At 32.8% G+C, this 19655-nt stretch overlaps 1 protein-coding gene across 5 annotated transcripts in view; it reads right to left on the bottom strand.

Annotated features, from left to right (window-relative positions):
- LOC135140256 (potassium voltage-gated channel subfamily H member 6-like) overlaps positions 1-19655 on the bottom strand; it is a 262036-nt gene that overhangs the window by 235186 nt on the left and 7195 nt on the right. Inside the window, exon 1 of one of the 5 annotated variants that reach the window (XM_064070736.1) lies at positions 10224-10751. The exons of the other annotated variants lie outside the window; for them this stretch is intronic. Within the exon in view, the coding sequence (XP_063926806.1) occupies positions 10224-10299 (76 nt within the window). The 5' untranslated portion in view covers positions 10300-10751. Of the gene's footprint in view, positions 1-10223; positions 10752-19655 lie in introns of those variants that run through there. 5 annotated transcript variants of the gene reach the window in all.

The raw sequence follows: 19655 nt of genomic DNA on the forward strand, positions 1-19655 counted from the left end.
AAAAATTAAAAAATTAAAATATCTAAAAGCTAAAAATCGAAAAATTGAAGAATCGAAATATGTAGTGAAAAATCCCAAAACTGAAACATAGTAAAACTGGGAAATCGATAAACTGAAAATTTAGAAAATGAAAGATCGAAAAATTAAACAAACGAATCATTGAAAATTTTGGAAGTGGAGAAATTGTACAATTGAAAAATCGAAAAATTGAAGTCAAAAAATCACAAAATTAGACAAAAAAATCGAAACACGAAATTTCGATAAATCGAGAAATAGAAATTGAAAAATCGAAAAATCAAAAATTTTAAAAACCGAAAAATTGAAATATCGATACACTGAAAAATCTATAACTTAAAAATCGAAAAATTAAAACATCTAAAAGTCTAAAAATCGAAAAATCGAAGTGAAGAATCCCTAAACTGAAACATCGGAAAACTGAGAAATCGAAAAACCGAAAATTTCGAACTGAGTAGATCAAAAAATCAATTTATCGAAAAATTGTAAAACTGGAACATCAGAAAACCGAGAAATCAAGAAATTGCAAATTTGACGAATCAAGAAATTATAGAATCGGAATTTAATTTTGATATCAAGCGTTAAAAAATGTTTGTCAAAGCTCCTTTAAGGGTGGAAGTTTATGGGGAGAAGTTAAAAATTTACCGCTGCCACCCCAGCCTGCTTTAACGCGCTAGAAACATCGCTCGAGGTGGCTATATTTCAGAGCAAACATTTGTATTCTATCAAGAAATCAACTTTTGTAATTACATTGTGTCTGGATAACATTTTGAATCCCAATTATTTAAAAAACCCCGCTTGAATAAAACCCTTTTAGACACACCAACCCCAAAAACATAAATAACCCCTAATCCCGTCCACATAGCCCACCACTCCCGCAATTCTTTTCCATAATTAATACCAACACCTTCCCCAAATCCCATTCGCCCAAACCGTCTCTAATTAAGCACTTTCCGGCGCGCCGGCCCAAATCCAGGAATTAACCCCGGCGAGCATTAGCCCGCCCGATTCGTCCAGCCAAGGCGAAATAGATGAATATCTAAATCCAGGTGAATACCCAATTTCCTCCAGAATTACCATACTCGAAAAATATCGAGCGCTGCGCGCCGCCGAAAAGAGGGAACGGCTGCCAAACACGTTTTATTACGCAAACAATTCCAGGTCACATCCATATCCCGAATTCCAAAAACAACCCCTTGCGGAGCGCATTCCCGATTCAATTTTTTTGCAGCGACCCTCCAAAATAAATTAGAAATTTTTCAATCTCGGCGAGAGGAGAGTGTGAATTTTTAATTTTTATGGGGGTTTCAGATTGGATTTTTGGGGTAATGAGGCTCAGGGCGGCTGGAAGTTGGGCTGCTGGGGCGGCGACGCGAAATTCGTGTGGGAGGCGGCGTGCGGTTGCGGGATGGAGGTGGTTGGCGGTTTATTATCGGGAAGTTTGGACATTTTTCCGGGAAAAGCGACCAAGAATTAGGGAAGAGGTCATTTCTTCCACATATTGTTCGATTTAAGTCAGTGTAATATTCAAGATTTTGTCAAAATGCGTATCAATGAGTCTGATGATATCAATTTAATCATGTATCAGTTGGTTGCCGTCGTGTGTTCGGTTGACGTCTTTGAAGTGGCGAATTTTTCCAATTCAGAAAGAATATTGCAAACTGAAGAACAAATTTTAGAACGCCTCGACATCAGCACTCGCCGACTTGCAGCTGAAGTTGGAGTTTCACAGTTTGTACATCGTACATTACAAAAGCAAGGCAAAAAGTGCAAGCTTTGGAGCCTGATTTTCCACGTCGTGTAATTTACTAAGAATGGTGTTTTCAACAGCCACAACATTCACAACTGCGGGGGTGAATTCATGATATACCTTCTAAAAAAATTGAGGGGGTGGATGGGGCTAGTACTTGCTAAGATAAGACTGATTTTGGCAAATCATATACCCTCTAAGATAATACGGGGCGGGTGGGCGGGGCTTGTGCATGTTAAGATAAGACTGATTTTGGCCAATCGCATAACCTTCAAGAAAAGAGAGGGCGGGTGGGCGGGGCTAGTACTTTCTAAGATACGACTGATTTTGGCAAATGATATACCCTCTAAGAAAATAAAAGGCGGGTGGGCGGAGCTAGTACTCGTAAAGATAAGATTGACTTTGGCAAATGTAAGATTCGACTCGTGATAGAGTTGCGTTGTCTTTCCATTTTTCTCAATTGCTTTCATGATCTTATTCTACTGTTTCCCGTTGGTTTTGTTTTTAAGTTCTCCTGTACCTTTAGTTTCATTTTCTATTATCCACGTTTCTGACCCATATTCGAGTGATTACAATTTTAAATATTTCCGCTCTAATTTCCTCCGGGATTTCTTGCTTCCCTTGAAATATGTTTATTATTCTTATCTGTTGAATATTCTCTCTTCTGTTGAAGTTCGTTCTATTACTTTATGGTCAAATTTTCCGTTTCGTGCTGTTGTGGCCCTTGACTACTTAAAATTCTATTTATACTCGATGCAATCGCCGTACAATAAAAAATATATTTGGAGCAGGCCTTGGAATTACTTTTGGCGTTTGCTAAGTAGGCAACCGCGTATACTTTAGAGCATGGATGGTTTCATCATTCCTAGAGAGCGGAGTGTATGCAATTTTGTGTATGGTTTACTTTGTCAGTTGAAAAAATTGGTCGAAAGTTATTTCGAATTGTAAAATTTGAGTTCCACAGGTTTCTCGACATGATTTTTCAGTTCTTTCACTCTTTTGTTGCTACGTTTTTTCGATTTCAATTTTTTCGACTTTTCAAATTTGGATTTTTTTTCAATATTTTATTTTCTTTATATTTACAATTTCAATGTTCCGTGTTATAATTTTCTATTTTTTTCAATTTCACTTTTTTTCAATTTTTCGTTTCGTCACTGTTTCTATTTGCAATTAATCTTTGTTTTTTTTAATATGAAAGGTTTTCTTTCAACAACAGGATAGTTAAAAATATTTTCAGTTTCTTGTTGGGAAAAGAAGACTTTGTATATTAAGAAAAAATGGACCAAATATAAGCCCCGCCCACCCACCCCTTCTCAATTGTAATGAATGCTTTATTCATCGTGCGTTGAAGGGCGAAATTTAGTTGCAAAATCCTCATTTCTCTACAGGAAATTGCCATATGAAATATGTTTTTAAAAGGGTAGAATTTTCTATGTTCCAATTAAACTCCGCCCTTCGATCTGATTAGGAATGAAAATCTCATCACAATTGAGATCAGGGCGAGTAGGTGCGGCTTAATTTCTGTTTTATTTTCTTTATATACATAGTTTTCTTTCAACAATTTTTATTATAATAAAAAACACAAAGTCAATTTTAGACTGTACTCCTAATGTTTTTCTCGAAAAACTGAAATAATGAAAAACTGAAACATCTAAATATTGAAAAATTAAAAATTGAAAACTCGTGAAATTTCAGATCGAAAAACTGTAAAATCTAAAAACTGAAACATCCAAAAGTTGAAATATCGGAAAACTGGAAAATTTTTAAATGAAAACTTGAAGAGATATAATAAAATTAATGAATGAAAAATTGAAAAATAGCAAATTGAAAAACTAACGAAACGAAAAATTGAAAAAAAGTGAAATTTAAAAAACAAAAAATTATAAAATCGAAACATTGAAAAATTGTAAAAACAAATCTTGTTCTATCTGCCAAAAATTGTTGAAAGAAAACTATGTACATAAAGAAAAGAAAAAAGGTTAAGCGCCACCCACCCGCCCCGATCTCAATTTTTCATTTTTTTTCTTAATTTTTTCAAATTATAAGTTTAAATTAAATTATTCAATTTTTCAACTTTTCATTTCAATTTCTGTATTTTGCAATTTTTCAATTTTAGTTTGTCGACTTTTCAATTTTTCTATTCGCAATTTTTCGTTTCAATTTGTTATTTTCCTTATTTTCACAATTTTTCAATTCTTCAATGTTCCGATTGCAGCTCACGATGAATAAAACTTTCATTACATTGAGAAAGGGTGGGTGGGCGGGGCTTACATTTGGTCCATTTTTTCTTAATATACGAAGTCTTCTTTTCCCAACAAGAAACCGAAAACATGTTTAAGTATCCTACTGTTGAAAGAAAAATCTATATATTAAAAATAAACACACAAAGATTAAGCCCCACCCACCCACCCCGATCTCAATTCTGATGATTTTTTTTTTATTCGTCGTAAGCCGAGGGGCGGAGTTTAATTGTAACATCAAAAAATTTCTCTAGAAAATTCTCCTCTTTTAAAAACATATTTCATATAGTAATATCTTGTAGAGAAATGAGGATTTTGCACCTAAGCTCCACCCTTCAATTCACGATGAATAGAAAATTCGTCACAATTGAGAAGGGGTGGGTGGGCGGGGCTTATATTTTGTCCATTTTGTCTTAATATACGAAGTCTTCTTTTCCAAACAGGAAACTGAAAACGTGTTTAACTATCTAATTGTTGAAAGAAAACTCTATACATTAAAAAAAATAAAAATTAAGCCCCGCCCACTAGCCCCGATCTCAAAACTTCAATAATCGAAGAATCCAAGAATCCAAGTGCCCAAAGATTCAAAACGAAAAAAAAAACAAGAAAGAACGACATACACCGGATGAAAAAGGAAGAACGGAAAAAGAGAAAAACAAAAGAAGACATATTACAGAAATTAGTAGAAAATTTATAGTCGCAAAAACTAGAAAATTTGTAAAAGTAAAACGTGTAATTTTGAAGATCAAGAATCCAGAACGACGAAAGAACAACAAAGAACCAAGAATGAAGGATAAAGAATTGAGAAAGAAAAATGGAGAATCGAAGAATCTAAGAAGATATCTGCGCAAGAATTCAGTAAACAATGTGTCTACGAATACAGAATAAAAAAAGAACAAAGAATGAAAAAGAAGTAAAGAAGAAGAAAGAACGGAAAAGGAAGGAGAGAGGAAGAAGAAAGAAGAAACGAGTAAGGATGAAGTTTGAAGGACGAAGGATTAAGGATAAAGCATGAAAGATAAAAAAATGAAGAATGAAAGAATGAACAATAAGGAATGAAGAAAGTTGAATTCAAAAATTCCAAACATCGAATATCAAACATCGAATATCTGAAAATTCAAAAACTCAAAAACTAGAAAATTTGTGAAAAGAAAACGCGAAAAACCTAAAGACTCCAGAAATTCAGGAATTAAAGCAACCAACAGGAGAGACGAGAATAGAAAATTAAAAATGGAGAATGGAAAACACAGTATCGAAAGTTTTTTTTAATTAAAACAGAAAATTAAAAATTGTCAAAAATCCAGAACGAAAAAAATAAAACGAAGAATAAAGAACGGAAAATGAAGAATGGAGAATTTGGAATGAGACGAAGGACAAGAAGCAAAGAAAGAAAAGTTGAATATAAAAAATTACAATAAGATATTTAACAATTCAAAAACTGCAAAATTCGTCGAAAAAAACGAGAAATTGCTAAAATGAAGAAGCTAGAAGAATGGAGGATGGAGATTCGAGAATGAAAACTGGAAAGTAGAAAATAGAGAATGGAATAAAGAAACGAAGAAATGAAGAAATGAAGGAAGGAACGAGGAAACGAATGAACGAAGGAATGGAGGAATGAAGGGATGAAGTAATGAAGGAATAACGGAGCGATTCAAGTAATCCAGGTGTACAAGAATCCAGAACTAAGAAGGACCAACAACGAACGAAGAATGAAGAATTGAGAATGGAGAACGAAGAATGAAAAATAGGGAATGGAGTAAAAATTAAAAAATTGGCAATGGAAAACTCAAAAACTAAAAAAAAAGAATAAAGAGAGCAAAGGAAGAACGAAACACTTTAAAAAAACGGGAAATTACTAAAATCAAGAATCGGAAACCTTACGTAGAATTCAAAGTTCTAAGAATTCAAAAATCCAATTTGCTGAAGATTAATCCAAAATTCCAAAACTGAAATAATCCTAGAATGCAGAACGAAGAAAGAAGAATGAAGAATTGAGAGAGGAAAGTGGAGAAGAGAAAATTAGAAATGGAAACTGGAGAATGGAAAACAGAATGGAAAATGGAGAACGGAAAATGGGGAATAGAAAACAGAAAAAACAAGATAGAAAAATTAAAAAAAATTAAAAATCAAAAGAAAAACGAAATAAAATGTCAAAAATTCAAAACGAAGAAAGAAAAACGAAGAACAATAAATGAAGAATCGAGAATGAGAACGAAAGACCAACACGTAGGACACGAAACAAAGAAAGAAAAATTGAACAGAGACAGAAACATTACAATACAAAATATAAGAATTTAAGAACTCAGAAACCAGAAAATTTGTAAAAGAAAAACGAGAAAGTACTAAAATCAAGAAACAAGATGAATGGAGATTGGAGATTCCAGAATGAAGAATGGAAAATGGAAAATAGAGAATGGAGTGAAGAAATGGAGAAATGCAGAAATGAAGAATTGAAGGAATGAAGGAGTGATTCAAACATGCTTTAAGTTCCTTGTTGTGAAAAGAAGGCTACGTATGATAAAAAAATTGGTGGGATGTTATTTCAACGGAACTTCCCTCGCCCCTGAAGTGGAGCCAAATAAATCCCACTTCTCTGAAAAATTATCATTTTTTTTGCAATTTTTGTTTTCTGATAACCTCTATAAAGTAAAAACCAATAGCGTAAATAACGTTCCGGCAGCTTATTTGACTTGATTTTTTCTTCAATTTTTCATTTTTTGCTTTCATTTCTTCTAGTTTTTAAGTTTAAATTAAATTTTTCAATTTTTCAGCTTTTCAGTTCAATTTCTAGATTTTGCAATTTTTCGATTTGAGTTTGTCGACTTTTCAATTTTTAATTTTTCTATTCGCAATTTTTCGTTTCAATTTTTTATTTTCTTTATTTTTACAATTTTTCAATTTTTCAATGTTCCGATTGCAGCTCACGGTGAATAAAACTTTCATCACAATTGAGAAGGGGTGGGTGGGCGGGGCTTATATTTTGTCCCTTTTTTATTAATATTCGAAGTATTCTTTCCCAACCAGAAAATGAAATCATGTTTAACTATCCTGTTGTTGAAACAAAACTCTATATATTAAAAAAAAAAAACAAAAGTTAAGCCCCGCCCACCCGCCCCGCTCTCAATTGTGATGAATTTTTCATTCGTTGTAAGACCGAGGAGCGGATGGTAATTTCAAAATACATATTTCTCTACAAAAATTTATCATTTCATTTCAAACATGTTTTAAGTTTTTTGTTGTGAAAAGAAGGCTATGTATAATAAAAAAAATGGTCGAAGGTTATTTCAACAGAACTTCCCTCGCCCCTGAAGTACAGCCAAATAAATCCCAATTCTCTGAGAAACTATTATTTTTTGCAATTTTTGTTTCGTGATGACCTCTACAAAGTAAAAACCACGGGCGTAAATAACGTTCGCACTTGAATTTTTTCTTAATTTTTTAATTTTTTTCCTTCATTTTTTCATTTTTTTGCTCCATTTTTTCGAGTTTTTAAGTTTAAATTTGATTTTTCAATTTTTCAAGTTTTTAATTCAATTCCTAGATTTTGCAATTTTTCGATTTGGGTTTGTCGACTTTTCAATTTTTAATTTTTCTATTCACAATTTTTCGTTTCAATTTTTTATTTTCTTTATTTTTACAATTTTTCACATTTTCAATTTTTCAATGTTCCGATTTCAACTCACGGTGAATACAATTTTCATCACAATTGAGAAGGGGTGGGTGGGCGGGGCTTATATTTTGTCCCTTTTTTATTAATATTCGAAGTATTCTTTCCCAAAAAGAAAATGAAATCGTGTTTAACTATCCTGTTGTTGAAACAAAACTCTATATATTAAAAAAAAAAAAATTAAGCCCCGCCCACCCGCCCCGATCTCAATTGTGATGAATTTTTCATTCGTTGTAAGACCGAGGAGCGGATGGTAATTTCAAAATACATATTTCTCTGCAAAAATTTATCATTTCATTTCAAAGATGTTTTAAGTTTTTTGTTGTGAAAAGAAGGTATGTTTGATAAAAAAATTGGTCGGAGGTTATTTCAACAGAACTTCCCTCGCCCCTGAAGTGCAGCCAAATAAATCCCAATTCTCTGAGAAATTACCATTTTTTGCATTTTTTTTCTAATAACCTCTACAAAGTAAAAAACACGGACGTAAATAACGTTCGCACTTGAATTTTTTCTTCATTTTTTAATTTTTTTCCTTTATTTTTTAATTTTTTTCCTTCATTTTTTCATTTTTTTGCTCCATTTTTTCGAGTTTTTAAGTTTAAATTTAATTTTTCAATTTTTCAAGTTTTTAATTCAATTCCTAGATTTTGCAATTTTTCGATTTGAGTTTATCGACTTTTCAATTTTTAATTTTTCTATTCGCAATTATTCGTTTCAATTTTTTATTTTCTTTATTTTTACAATTTTTCAAATTTTCAATTTTTCAATGTTCCGATTTCAACTCACGGTGAATAAAACTTTCATCACAATTGAGAAGGGGTGGGTGGGCGGGGCTTATATTTTGTCCCCTTTTTATTAATATTCGAAGTATTCTTTCCCAACAAGAAAATGAAATCATGGTTAACTATCCTGTTGTTGAAACAAAACTCTATATATTAAAAAAAACAAAAATTAAGCCCCACCCACCCGCCCCGATCTCAATTGTGATGAATTTTTCATTCGTCGTAAAACCGAGAAGCGGATGGTAATTTCACAATAGATATTTCTCTACAAAAATTTATCATTTCATTTCAAACATGTTTTAAGTTTTTTGTTGTGAAAAGAAGGCTATGTATGATAAAAAAATTGGTCGAAGGTTATTTCAACAGAACTTTCCTCGCTCCTGAAGTGCAGCCAAATAAAACCCAATTCTCTGAGAAATTATCATTTTTTTCAATTATTTTTCTAATAACCTCTACAAAGTAAAAAAAACGGGCGTAAACAACGTTCGCACTTGAATGTTTTCTTCATTTTTTCATTTTTTTCCTTCATTTTTCATTTTTTTGCTCCATTTTTTCGAGTTTTTAAGTTTAAATTTAATTTTTCAATTTTTCAAGTTTTTCATTCAATTCCTAGATTTTGCAATTTTTTATTTGAGTGCGTCGACTTTTCAATTTTTAATTTTTCTATTCGCAATTTTTCGTTTCAATATTTTATTTTCTTTATTTTTACAATTTTTCAAATTTTCAATGTTTCAATGTTCCGATTTCAACTCACGGTGAATAAAACTTTCATCACAATTGAGAAGGGGTGGGTGGGCGGGGCTTATATTTTGTCCCTTTTTTCTTAATATACGAATTCTTCTTTTCCCAACAAGAAAATGAAATCATGTTTAACTTTCCTGTTGCTGAAAGAAAACTCTTCACATTTAAAATAAAAAACAAAAATTAAGCCCCGCCCACCCTCCCCGATCTCAATTGTGATGAATTTTTCATTCGTTGTTAGAGCGAGGAGCGGAGTGTAATTGCAAAATACGTATTTCTCTACAAAAATTACCATTTTCAAGGTGTTTTAAGTTTCTTGTTGCGAAACGAAGGCTACGTATGATAAAAAAAGCAATCTGTCAAATTAAACAAAGCATAATGTTAATCAAGTGATTAAAAGTACGGTACATTACAAATCGGATAACTACAAAATCGGAAATAAGAAATATTGTTAAATCGAAATACTGGAATTTTGATTACCTGCTTTTTTTTATTTGAACAGTAACTTGTCATCGAATGGTGCATTGTCCAGTACCACCACACATGTTTGTTGCACCTTGTTCAACTAATTTTGAAATTTTATGAGTACAGTACTCAAAACAAGAGGCGGAAATACAGACATAGATACAAAAATAACGTTCTGGGTATAAGTAATTATGACATAGCCATTAAACGTGGAACGCAGACATTTAAAAATTATTGAGAACATATTAAATTAAATGGAACGAAAAACCAGAATAGGGTGTGACGTTCGGACAATCAAATGGTCAAGACAGTCTCTAGTTAAAACTAATCAGACGATATAGTGTTTGTTTAATATAGTAAAATTCTGAAGCGAAAAAAAATCAGCCAAGCCAGATCTATATCGTCTAAATGAAGCCTTGTTTTTACGTCAGAAAAGCGTTACAGTGTCGTAGAAAACACGTCAGCGAATAATTTCCTCGCTCGCGAATCCTGCAATGTTTTCCTCGTTGACAGCCACTGCTACCACCCTCGAGCCGGTACCTCCCCAGCTCCCATCTACTTACTGTCAGTGTCAAATTTCCTGATGATTGTTTCGATAAGCGTGGTCCTCGGGGCGACAAGACCTCTTCTAACCGGCATATCAGTATCTTGTACCCAATCCTATCAACCTATCACAATCGAATTCCCCTCTCATCTTCCCTCCGAATTGGTCGTGTGGATGGAGTCTCGAACTACGTACGTATAAAAAATTCAGGCAAATTCTATCCCCTTCGACACGAGCGTGAAAATAAGGCATCCATAAGGCAAATTTAGCGTAATTTATAAAAACGTCGATCTATTTCAGTGCGTTTTCGTACAATTTAAAAATAACCTAGTAGGCCGCACAAAATTTTCGGATTATTTCGTCGCACAGCACACTGCGTTCGGGCGCACAGCACACCACTTCACCCCCGGAACCCCACAGGCACCCCACGCGAATCTGTGCCGCAGCTTCGGCCGAATTATTGTTAAAAATACACCCCTAAGAGGGTGCGCGCGCAACGCACTAGCCTTGCTGGGAATTTTCGCGACATTTCGTTCCGCGCCCGTAAGCTCAGTGTCATTCAACTGAGCTTTCGCAGGTGGCAGGAATCGGCGCCAGCAGGAAATCGCGCGCAGGCGCACCAGGAATTGTTTGTTGACGTGCGAAAGGCGCGTTTTCGGGGACGGACAGCGGCTTAGGGGCGGTTTTCCGACAAAATAACATTAGCTGGCTGACCACGACTTGACTGGATTTTCGATTCGTATGTACAATGTGACACTAATTACTCATCGAAAACCTAACGTTACGAAAAAACAACTTTTAGAAACACCAATAATATTGATTTGTTACTTTCGAAAATACAAAGAATAAAAAAATCAAAACCTACAGTATATTTTATCCCAGCAGGAACGGCAAGACTGCAGGAGTTCACAGAGCGCAGGTTAGGCAACTTGTTATTCACTAAAGATATTTCTGAACCGGGCTTTAATTTTAGATGTAGGACTTCATTGAGGGAGTTATTGTGTGTCAGGTAGCGTTTAATGGTATGTGGTGGGATTATTTTGGGATGAAAGGGCTAAAAATAGCCCTGATAAGCCATTTGGTTTGTTTTTGTATCCGTGAAAGCTTTTTTGGAACATTACGTGGTAAAAAAAGTGTGAAGATTAATTGCGCTAAGCATGGCCACATGTTGGTCTGCACGTGCTTATTGAGTGTACTTTTTGAGCTTAGTTTCACAGAATATAATCAGTAGAGAGCGGATTTCTAGGTTTAATAATGCTTTTTGTGAAGAATGTAAGCACTTCAAAATTTTTTTATATCTGTAACTATGATACAATTTGGTGTCATTTGACACATTTTTTTTATGCTTATTTGCTTTTTTTTCAATTTTATGCATATTAAAACTTATATGCTTATTTAATGCTTTTTTCGACGAATATGAGTTTCAATGCATATTTTGTTCAAATGCCGGCCTTGTCGAGATGACAAATACTTGTTAGTTAGGCGTATCGTATCGTATGCATTTTACCTGGACTTGACCATTGAAGTACACTTACTCAAGACCCTTTCAGTGAATAGGTTCCAGTCGTTTGGGTAATAAAATTTTATTATAGGATTGGAAAATACTCCATAGATTTTATGACTTTAAATCCTTACTTCCGTTGATAATGAATTAAAGGTTTTAACCAGATGTTCTTTTTCGGCATTTTGCGGCAAGACCGTTGAAGATTTTCTAGAAAAAAGGATTATTGTACCCAACTACCTACCTTAAAATTTTTCTAATGGAAACTTTTAAGTAAATGAACCGTTTATTTCACAACCATCAGTCTAACGCATTTGTCGTAGTACAGTGTTCTACGTGGTTCACCCTTGTTACATGTTGAGTTCTTTTTGGTAATATTACTAATATTTTAAAAGAATGCCGAAAGTAAAATCGACGCCGGGTGAGTGGATAAGGGATTTTCCAGAATTAAAATTAGAAAACAACAAAATATTCTGCGGAGCTTATGCGAAAACCGTAAGCCCACTATTTTTTATCTATTTTCCTTTGTTAATCCTGTATATGTACGTTGTTTTAGATTCAAAGTGATAAAAAATATAACGTGACGCAACATGTCAGAACGACTCTTCATGTAGAAAAGAAGAAAATGTTTGAAGTTTCTAAAATTAAACAGCAGACCATACATGAATCTGTTGCATCTACTTCCACAAAAGATGAGCAGTTTCAGTTTAATTTCTATTTATGTAAAATGATGATCCAGTCCAATATACCTTTAAAAAAATTGGAGAAAGGGCCTCTTCAAGAATTCCTTGAAAAACACTGCAATCGACATACTCCGGTTGAAAGTACTCTCCGAAAAAATTATGTAGGCCCAGTGTTTCAGCAAGTTTACAACGAAATTAAACATCGCATTGGAGATAATTATTTATGGTTCGCTGTCGATGAAACAACCGATAGTTGTGGAAGATACGTGGCAAGTTTAATTGTTGGAATCTTAAATGAAAATTTCCCTAGTCGAGGGTATGTAGTAAGTTTGAAAATGTTAGATAAAACAAATGGCAATACGATTACCAGATTTGTAAATGACAGTCTTACGTCACTATTTTTACCAATAAAATTTTATTGATGATCTCGGATGCAGCTCGTTATATGTTGAAATCAGGGAATAATCTAAAAATATTGTACCCCAATTTAATTCACTCTACTTGCATTGTCCACGGTTTAAACAGAGTGGCTGAAGGAATACGTTTGCAGTTTCCTACTGTTAATAAATTAGTGGCAAATGGTAAAAAGATTTTTGTTAAAGCCCCACTAAGAGTGCAACATTTTAAGGAAAAATTTCCAAACATACCATTGCCCCCAGAGCCGATTATAACGAGGTGGGGAACATGGTTACAGGCCACATTTCATTACGACAACAATATCAAAGAATTTGAGGAAGTAGTTACGGAGTTTAGCGAAGATTCTTCTCAATCGATTAAAGATTGCATAAATATTTTGGAAAACAAAGATTTGCGACAAGATCTAGCTTTTCTAAGAAGCAATTATCAATTCGTATGTGAGGTAATAGAAAAGTTAGAAAAACCCAACATGTTGTTGGTAGATGCCGTAAACTTAGTGAAAGAATTTAAACAACAAGCAAACGCAGTAAGGGGTGATTTTGGTACTAGAGTATCTCAAAAACTTGATCAAGTGTTAAATAAAAATGCAGGTTTGGGTGTTCTTTCCGACGATGCTCGTGTTTTACAAGGCCAGAAGGTGGAAAATTTGGAGTTAGATTCAACATTAGTTGCAAAATTCAAATTTTCGCCAACAACGAGTGTGGATGTTGAACGCACATCCTCCAATTTTAAACACCGAATTTCTGGAAAGATTCCAAATGTGAAAATCCCAAATATTCTAACCCTTTCAAAGGTTTTAAGGCTTTCAAGGATGCCAAAAACTCTAAGGACTACACGGATTTCAGGAATTTCAAAAAATTAAAAAAAACTAAAGAAGCCGGCAATTTCAAAATTCTAAAGAGATTTCAGGGATTCCAAAAATTCCGAAGATTCCACAGATTCCAAATATTTAAAAACTGGATGATAAAAATCCTAAAGATCTAAGAATATTTAAAATTCTAGAGATACTGAAGTATCTAACAATAATGAAAATCTTAAAGCTCTAAAAATTATAGAAATTCTAGTGATTCTAGATTCTTGAGATTCTAAAGATTCCAAAGTGGTTTGAAAGATTCAAAAAGTATAAAAGTTTTCACGGACTACATACACTAGAAACTGCGAAATGTAAAGACACTTAAGATTCTAAATAAACTAAAGTTCTAATGTTCCAAATATAAAAAAGATCCAACCAAATCTTAAAAAATTTAAAGAACCTAAGGGTACTAATGATCCTAGAAATTGCAAAAATTTTAAACTTTATGAAACTCCTAGTAATTCCCAAAGGTTGAAAATTTCCATAGATTGGAAAGTCTCTAAAGGGTCTAAAGACTTAAAGGACTCTAAGGGGTCAAAAGCTAAAATTCTGTTTCGAATACTTGAAAGATTCTAAAGGTTCTAGAGAAATTCCAAAAGGCCAAAGATTCTAAAACTTGTAAAAATCGCGTGAATTCTTAAAATACCAAAGGTTTTAAAAATTCCAAAGACTTTAAAGAAAACAAAAATCTTAAAGACCTAAAAATCGTAAAGATCGGAAAAATGATTTCTTTAATTTTTATAAATCCTAAAAGCACTGAAGGTCTTGAACACCCTAATTATTATTTTATAAATCTTGGAGACCGTAAAGATTTCAGAGATTCCAAAAACTCCAAAGATTTAGACTCTTGAGATCTATAAATTTTAGAAAATCTGAAAAAATTTAGAAAGTGTGGGAAAAATGTGATGGACCTAAAAACCTTCAAAATATTGGAAAAGGTTGAATTTCAAAATTCTTGTATAACTGAAGCCTGATAATAATTTTAGAAATTTTGGAAAATGTGGAAATTCTGGTCATTTTGAGTACTTCGAAAAATCTGAAAACTTGGGCCGATTTGGAAAATCTGAACATTCTGGAAATTTCAAAAATTTTGCAAATTACGAAAATTCTCAAAAATTAAAAGAAAATAAAAAAATATTGAATCTCAAATTTCAAAAGTTTACACTCTTAAGATTGTAGATATTCTAAAAATTCCCAAATTTTTCCAAATATTTGAAATATTTAAAAGGTTTCAACTTTTCAAAAATTCTAAAGTTTTCATACACTAGATTCACTAGAATAATAGTAAAGGCACCAAAAATGCTAAATAAATTAAAGTTTTAGGTTCTAAATAGAAGAAACATGCAACAAAATCTTAAAAATTGTAAAGATCTTGGAAGTATTAATGTTCCTAGAAATTATAAAAATTCTAAACTTTATAAAATTTCTGAAGTATCCAAAATTCCCGAAGATTGTTAAGACTCTAAGGACTCTGAAAACTCTAAAGATTCTAAATACTCTAAGGACTCGAACGTTAAAAAGGTTTTTAAAATTCTGTTCCAAATATTTCAAAAATTCTATAATTTGTAAAAAACGCATGAACTCTGAACATGACAAAAATTTTAAAGATTCCAAAGAGTCTAAACAAAACAAAAATCCTAAATATCTAAAAATCGTACAAATCTTAAGAATGCTTCCTTTAATTTTTATCAATCCTACAAGAATTAGGGGGTCTTAAACACCCTAATTATTATCCTATACATCTCACAGATTCTAAAGATTCCAGATATTCCAAAAATTTTAGTTTTAGATTCCTGAGATTTTAGAAAATCTGAAAAAAATTGAGAAAGTGTGGGAAAAATATGGTAGACCCAGAAATTTTGAAAATATTTGAAAAGGTTGAAATTAAAAATTCTGGTATAACTGGAGCCTGATAATTTTAGAAATTTTGAAAAATGTGGAAATTCTAGTCATTTTGTGTACTTCGAAATATCTGAAAAATGTAGTGAGCCGTTCCTGACGTAATCAATAAAATAAATTGAACATCCATTAATTTTTTTCACTTGTACAAGCAAATCTAAAAAATATGAATGCAATGATAACACACAAGTAAAAACTCATGATATTTTGCATATTTCGAGTAGATTTAGGAATTTAATTCGTTACTATGGAAATTTGTAATATGACACCTCTAAATTTCACAAGTTTTTACAAAATTAATAGAGACAAAATCAGTTTTATCTTGGCCCGCCCACCAGCCCCCGATTTTCTCAGAAGATATGTCATTTGCCGAAATAAGTCTTGTCATAGCAAGTACTAGCCCCACCCACCCACCCTCTATTTTCTTGGAAGGTATGTGATTTGCCAAAATCAGTCTTATCTTAGCTCGTCTTTATTGTTATAAAAAAAAAATTGCAAAATTCAAATTTGCGCCAACGAGTGTGGATATTCAACGCACATTCTCCAATTTTAAACACATTTTAAATGATCGGCGAAAAAATTTTACAGTGGACAACTTGAAACATATTACAATCATAAATAGTTTTAAAGAAAACTGAAATACGTGTGTAAAATATAAAGTCTAGGATTATTGTAATAATATTTTATCCAAAGTTCTAAGAAGTGTTCTTTGATTTGTAATATGATTATGTTTTTAATGCTTTTTTGCTTAAAATAAAACTTTTTTATTGAAAATGTTGTGCTTATTTAAGCACTTATTCTTAATTTTTTTGTGCTTATAAATCCGCTCTCTAATAATCAGTAATCACCCACACCGGAATTAACAAAACAAAATAATAGGATAAGTAATAAAATGTACGCTAAAAACAGATCTAATTAAATGTGACCATATATTTTTAGACAATTTTTATAGAATTAATCTTATCAAGATACAAATAACGCACTAAAATTCCAAGTCGCACGCAACAATTAAAAATACTTCTTATTAAACTCGATTCTTGTCTCCAAACACACAACCGATGTCGTGCGTATTCGTAATAGGCAACCAACTATACACCGCAATTACCATTCACGCACCATTTTATTTCCAAAATGGTGAATCTTCAACCCTTCATGTAAACAACCAAACTAAATAATTTTAAAAGGTCCATAATTCACACTACACCAACTAAAACGATTAAAATTCGTTCTCGAGGATTTAGTTTCAGCTCCTTGTTAACCGTATTGTCCTCATTGTTAAAGAAACAAATTGCCTGTTAACACGCTATTGATAAGAATAGTAGACTAGCAGCATTCTCTTCTAGCTAATTGCCTTATGAATAAATCTATCACCCGGGTGTCAAGGAGTGAAAAAAAATTGAATTATGAGTAGGGCGAACACACGAAATTGAGACAATTTTACTGGGGTAGTAAGATTTGTTTTGTGGTGTTGGCAGTGGCGGCTCGTGGTAACTTTCTATTATTATTTGCCGCCTTGTTAAAATAAGAATTATAATCATGTTGTCAAATTACCGTCACGTGTCAGTTTATAACTAATAGTCAGTGTTGCTGTTAAGGATGAGCGGCAAACTAGAGGTAAATAAACTGACGTTTCGAAGCTGTTTCTAGGTCAACCGGTATCAAATTACCACTACTGGTTTTAAATTAGTGTCATCGGTTTTATGACGTTTAATGAATGAAGTCACTGACGAGATTCAATTACAACTGGATTATTACGATGATCGCAACAAGTGATTTTGCGTGGGAAATTTAAATGTAGGTTGTCAGACTGTCAATTTTAGGTGTAACAATAATAATATGAAATAAGAAATAATAGCAAATAGTACAGCAAAAAAAGTTCCGTCTTTTTGTTTTAGTTTTTTATTCCAATTGCACTCTACTGAGCAACAAATAATTAACCCCGCTCACCCACCCGCCTCCATTTCAGTGATTACATTTATTTAGTCATAATGAAAGGTGGAACGGGAATAAAATTTGTCGTTGGAATAAGGAAAGGGTGGGTGGGCGGGGCTAAGTACTTGCTAAGACTAATGATCAAAAAAATTCGTACGTGTTTTATTTGTCTAGAGCGCCAACGAAAACGAGAATGAACATATGGACGAAAATTGAAGGAAAATGGGATTCAAAGTAGAATTACTTTGAGGAAAGTATAACAACAGAGTGTATGGATGTAAATTAGAACGAAAATAGAATAATTGACAAGAATACAAACTACAATAAGAAAAAAAAGGATTGAAGATGAGAACCGAAACTGGAATGAGAATATAGAGAAAATAGGAACTAACATTATAAATAGAATTAGAACGATTTTTTAGAACGAAAAAGAAACCTGTAAATCGTAATTAGAATTATTGTAAAAAACGAAGACAACGTGAATTACGACGAAAACTAGAATGATATAAAGAAAATGAATAAGAGCGTAGAATATAGAGAAAATAGAATGAGAATAGAGAGGAACTAGAGCCAAAGAGAAGACGAGAATTCGAACTGGCCTGGAGACTAACATATGGATGAGAATTAGAACGGCAATAGAAAGAAAATAAGTGAGAGGATTATAAAGAAATTAGGACGAAAACAAGAGTATCTAGAGAGGAATATGAACCAGGATAATAAAGAGAACTAAAATGAAGACAAGGACTGAAATAATAAAATGTCTGAGGTTTAGAACGAGGACGAAAATCAGAAAAAGAACCAAAATGAAAAGGAAAGTGTAATAGAAAAGACAAATTATGAAGAATTAGACCGAAAATGAAGACGAAAATACGAACGAGAATGAGAAAAATGAGAACCTAGACGAGGACTAGAATTAGAATCAAAATATGTTCTAGAATGATAACGAGAAGAAAAACGAAAATGAAAACGCAAACTAGAATTGGAATCAGAGCAAGGAAGTTCATAAGGAAAGTAAAAATAAAAACTACAGGAAAAACGATAAAAATGAGAGTAGAAGGAAAATGAATATCGTAACTAGAATTGCTGCAAAAACGAAGATAAAAGAGAAAACTAGAACCATAAGGAGAATACGAACGAGAATGAGAAAAAGAGGCACTCAATGTGAGAACGAGAAAAAGAATGAGAATATAGACAAATTAGAGCCAAAATGAAAACGACAATTAGGACGAGATTGGGGACGAACATATGGGTGAGAATGAGAATATCAATTGAAGAAAGAGAGAATTCTAAAGAAATCAGAACGACAATGAAGAATATGAACGAGAATAGAAAAAGAGAACAAAAACAAAAGTAAGGACTGGAATGAGAAAGTGCCTGAAGTTTAAAACGGAAATAAGAACAGTAATATGAATGAAATACAAGTCAAAATTAGAACTAGAAAGAGGAGGATCCGAAAGAGAACTTGAATGTAATAGAAAGTTGAGAACTAAAATAAGAACGAGAATTATAACGACGACTGGAACAAGATTTGAAATAAAAATATTACTACTTGCTAAGACAGGACTGATTTTGTCAGATCTTAAATTAAAAAATGAGGTTGCAAAGAAAAATACAGGATTGTGGTAAAGTGGGCCTGCTTCTTACTTATAATTATAAAAGACTGGGAACCACCCCGCCGCCATTTTAGTGATTAATTTTATATGGTCTGAACGAAATGAATGATCTGATACTGAACAGAAATAAAATTAGTCCTTAGAATGAGAAGACTGTGGGTGGGCGGGGTTAGTACTTGCTAAGATAAAACTGATTGTGGCAAATGACATACTTTCCAAGAAAATAGAGGGCGGGTGGGCGGGGCTAGTACTTGATAAGATGAGACTGTTTTTTGCAGATGACATATTTTCCAAGAAAATAGAAAGCGACTAATTTTGACACTTTTGATATTTTCGACCATTCTTCAACCATTTTCGAAAATTAGCAAGATTTTTTTGTAGATTTCGGGACGTAGAAGTCATTTTTGCCTCGTTTCGGCGAAAATTTCTGTCGTTCTTTCATAATCGCCAATTGAAATATAGCAAATTTTACAATTCCAGTAGCAAGTAGTATAACAAAAAAATTAGAATTAGCGCTTTTTTTTTATTTTTTTCATATCCTAGCTTCTATTAT

This window comes from Zophobas morio, unplaced genomic scaffold (genome assembly GCF_036711695.1).
Source record: "Zophobas morio isolate AGI-343-1 ecotype UQ-CSIRO unplaced genomic scaffold, CSIRO_AGI_Zmor_V1 ptg000038l, whole genome shotgun sequence".
NCBI lineage: Eukaryota > Metazoa > Arthropoda > Insecta > Coleoptera > Tenebrionidae > Zophobas > Zophobas morio.